Source organism: Nicotiana tabacum, chromosome 19 (assembly GCF_000715075.1).
Source record: "Nicotiana tabacum cultivar K326 chromosome 19, ASM71507v2, whole genome shotgun sequence".
NCBI classification, from domain to species: Eukaryota; Viridiplantae; Streptophyta; class Magnoliopsida; order Solanales; family Solanaceae; genus Nicotiana; species Nicotiana tabacum.
In genome coordinates this window covers 62,492,534-62,496,433 of record NC_134098.1, presented here as the reverse complement: position 1 = coordinate 62,496,433, position 3,900 = coordinate 62,492,534, and the positions used below count along the sequence as shown (strand labels likewise).

The 3,900-nt window shown below is 29.9% G+C and overlaps 1 protein-coding gene across 1 annotated transcript; it reads left to right on the top strand.

The window, feature by feature from the left end:
• The first annotated feature begins 1,478 nt into the window (after positions 1-1,478).
• LOC107816988 (putative indole-3-pyruvate monooxygenase YUCCA10) lies at positions 1,479-3,693 on the top strand. The gene is made up of 4 exons (XM_016642753.2): positions 1,479-2,226; positions 2,516-2,758; positions 2,902-3,027; positions 3,333-3,693. Exons 1-4 carry the CDS (start codon positions 1,603-1,605, stop codon positions 3,495-3,497), a joined length of 1,158 nt encoding a protein of 385 aa, XP_016498239.1. The 5' UTR covers positions 1,479-1,602; the 3' UTR covers positions 3,498-3,693.
• The last annotated feature ends 207 nt before the right edge of the window (positions 3,694-3,900 follow it).

Genomic DNA, 3,900 nt, shown 5'->3' with positions numbered 1-3,900 from the left:
ATGCTTCCTTTTTATGATTCAATTTTGATGAATTCTTATGGTAAATTGAACATGAATAAATACAACTGTCTGATAATAAACTCTACAAATATATTTTCATCAAGATAGAGTCGAGAGAAAAACATAGTATTATTATACACTTCAATTAAAATTAAATATAGAGTAAAAGATTGAGGTGATTGAGTTATGTATTAGAATCAAATAGGCATAAATGTAAATTTGGAAAACAAAATTTTAAATTCCAAAACCAAAAGACACTTGAAAATATAAGCGCTCTTTTTTCTCTAACATGAAAAGAAGAATCGAAGTAGAAATTTTAGAATTTCTTGCCATTGTTGCAATAAAACCTGGCAAGAAATTGTTTAATAATGGTGCAGATAGTTTAATGCATAATATATATATATATATATATATATATATATATATATATATATATATATATATATATATATATATATATATATATGAACTGTTTGACTAAACTCATACTAGTAATTTAATTGAAAATTGCAACCTTAAAAAAAAGAATCAATGGAAATAAGTACAAATCCTATGATATAGAGAACCAGAACAACTAGTAAAAGTCCGAGGTTAAGGCTTTTTTTTTTTTAACAACCATACTATATGATTTAATCTGAATATTATGGTCAAAGCTCAATATGGTAGGCAATCAAAATCTTAAAGGTAATTTTTATGCTTTAATTACTTTTTAATGGAGAAAGTAAATAATTATAAATCACTATAGCAAACATTTTCTATAATAACATTTACTATAAGTGATATTATCTTAGGTGAGTGGTTATGCCATAAATCTTTGCAAAATTAGTTGATATATCAGATTACGGGTATATATCATTCATGAGCATAAAAAACATTTATTAACATTCTTTCTATAGTAAATCAACTTAAACTAAGCAATAACAAAAAGAAGAGAATTTAACTTCTTTGGATATTGATAACGTAACGACTTAAGTTATATGTATTGACAGTTAAAAATTTTATTTCATACCATTAATTCGGTTTACCATGTAATAGCATGTTGTTACTCCATTTTTCAGATTTCCATATAAGATTTACTATGAATACGCACCTATTATTTGAATCAATTTAATAGTATAGTGTAAAAAATCTACTATAATTACAGTGCATAAAATTTAAGTTTAATTTTATGCTAACTGTTCATAAAAAAAAAAGTAAGATTAATAATCGGAAAATAAAACTACTATGTTATCTAGTGTTATAAATATAATATGTTAAAATGATAGTGCAAAAGTATATCATACTATGAAAAATGTTTACTACTATAAGTTTTTTGAGAATACAAAAAGACAAAAGAACAGTCATGGTCAAACAATACAATTACAATTAACCCGTAATCTACCAAATTACGTAAGAAAACAAATAAAGGGAAAGAAAAATAAAAGAAGGATTGAAGTCACCATAAATGAGTTAATTACTCAAAAATAGCAAAAATGACTCCTATTGAAAAGTTTGTCAGCTAGTTAACTTCCTTGTATATAAATCCATCATCTTTTCTCTCTAAATCAATCTCAACAACAACCCAACAAATTTTTCTTTCATTTCTGTGTGAATTATTCAGCCATGGCTACAATTCAAGAACCTAAAGTGATTATTGTTGGTGCTGGCCCTGCTGGTTTAGCCACAGCTGCATGTCTTAAAAAAAATTCTATCCCTTACCTTCTTCTTGAAAAAGATGATTGTTATGCTTCTATGTGGAAAAAATATTCCTATGATAGACTTCACCTTCATTTGGATAAACAATTCTGTCAACTTCCTCACATTCCATTTCCCTCTTCTTCTCCTAGTTATATACCCAAAAAAGAGTTCATTCAATACTTGGATGACTATGTTTCCTTTTTTAATATCTCTCCTTTGTACAAAAGAACAGTTGAGTCTGCAGTTTTTGATGAAAAATCCACAAGAAAATGGAATGTTAAGGTTAGAAATGGAAATTCTGGTGATGTGGAGGAGTATTTTAGTAGGTTTCTTGTGGTGGCAACTGGAGAAGCTAGTTATCCTTTTATTCCTCAGGTCCCTGGTTTGGAAAATTTTGCAGGAGAGGCCATTCATACTACTAAATACAAAAATGGAGAGAAGTTTAAGGGTAAAAGTGTTTTGGTTGTTGGTTGTGGGAATTCTGGCATGGAAATTGCACTTGATCTTGCTAACCATGGAGCAAAGACTTCCATTATCGTTCGAAGCCCGGTAAATTAAGACTTCCATTTACTCTTTAATTCTGATAGTTAAGTTTACGCGATCTAATAGTGTTAAAACTCTTTAATTACATTTTATCATTCGTTTATAGAAGTAATAATGGGGTAAAAAAAATATATCCAATCAGTGCTTTTGTAAGATAAATGTTTATGATTGCATTAGCAAGAAGCTATTAATTATGATATGTTAAATTAGGCCAATACAGAAATTAAATCTCTATACTATCAGGTATATAATTTGAAATGTCTCATCTTTTGAATGTCTTGATTCTTTTGAACAGATACACTTAATATCAAGAGAGATGGCATATTTGGGGCTAGTCATGTTATCGAAGTATAGCGTTCCATATAAGTTGGTGGACTTAATAATAGTGATGTTAAGCAAGGTAAAGTATGGAGAAATAAGCAAGTATTATGGGGTGAAAAGGCCAAAAGAGGGACCCTTTGCTTCTAAACTAAAGTATGGTAAGTACCCAGTCTTTGACGTGGGGACACATCAAAAAATCAAGTCTGGTGAAATCCAGGTAATTAATAAGAACAGAACTCTGATGCAAGTAATCGATATGTTTCATGCATATATTTATATAGTTTTCTTTAATTTTTGAAAGCTTTAAAGAAAAGTAAACTTTGACATAATGCAGAAAGTGATAAAATATGATGGTGACAGGTGTTACCTGCAATGACAAGCATAACAGGAGGAAATGATGTTGTGCTTGAGAATGGTAAATCTCTTCCCTTTGATGTTATCGTTTTTGCTACTGGCTTCAAGAGAACTACTCACAACTGGCTTCAGGTATATTTTTTTTTTGTTATATACATATTTTGTTTTGAAAACTTTTGTCTTGTCTCAGTTGTCTGTTGTCCTTTTCATCTATTTTCTAGTCTTGCTTTGAAAAATGACAAACGAGTTCAGATGAACTAAGCAGTACAGATTGACTCCACTTCAAATCCCACTTTTAAGATTAATAGTTTAATGTGACAAATAAATAGTTTTATATCTTTTACTGTTATAATGGATAAAGTTTAGTAATCATTTAGATCTGAAATTAATTTGATTGTAAAATGACAAGCATCGAATTGGTATGTTAATTTGTGTAGGGAGATGATTATCTTTTGAATGAAGATGGACTTCCAAAACCAGCATTTCCAGATCACTGGAAGGGGAAGAATGGACTCTACTGTGTGGGGCTATCTAGGAGAGGACTTTATGGGATTGCATTCGATGCCCAAAACATAGCCACAGATATCAACTCTAGCCTCTGAAATTCTTCATTATTTGTTGCCTACTGGGGTTGGTTTTAGAGCCTCTGAAATAATTAATTGGCTTTAATTCCATGTATTAGTATACTAGTATTATGAAGGGGTCGATCGGATGTGATTGTTGGTTAGTTAAATTAAATAAAATATGAGATGTAATCTCTATATGCAATGTGATCAGGAAGATATATTTTTGTCTCTATACATAGAATTTCTTGGTCAGAGGTCAATATGTCAAGTCTTTTAATTTCTTTGTTTATCTCCCGTGCTTCACGTTTACTACTGATGATCCCACAGCAACTTTAGTCGATGAATCAAAACTGAAAATAGATATGCAGTGCTTTCTTGGAAAAACAATCTTAGGGAGCAGCAAATGACAGCTTGACTATTGTGTCCAGCATTCACTTTA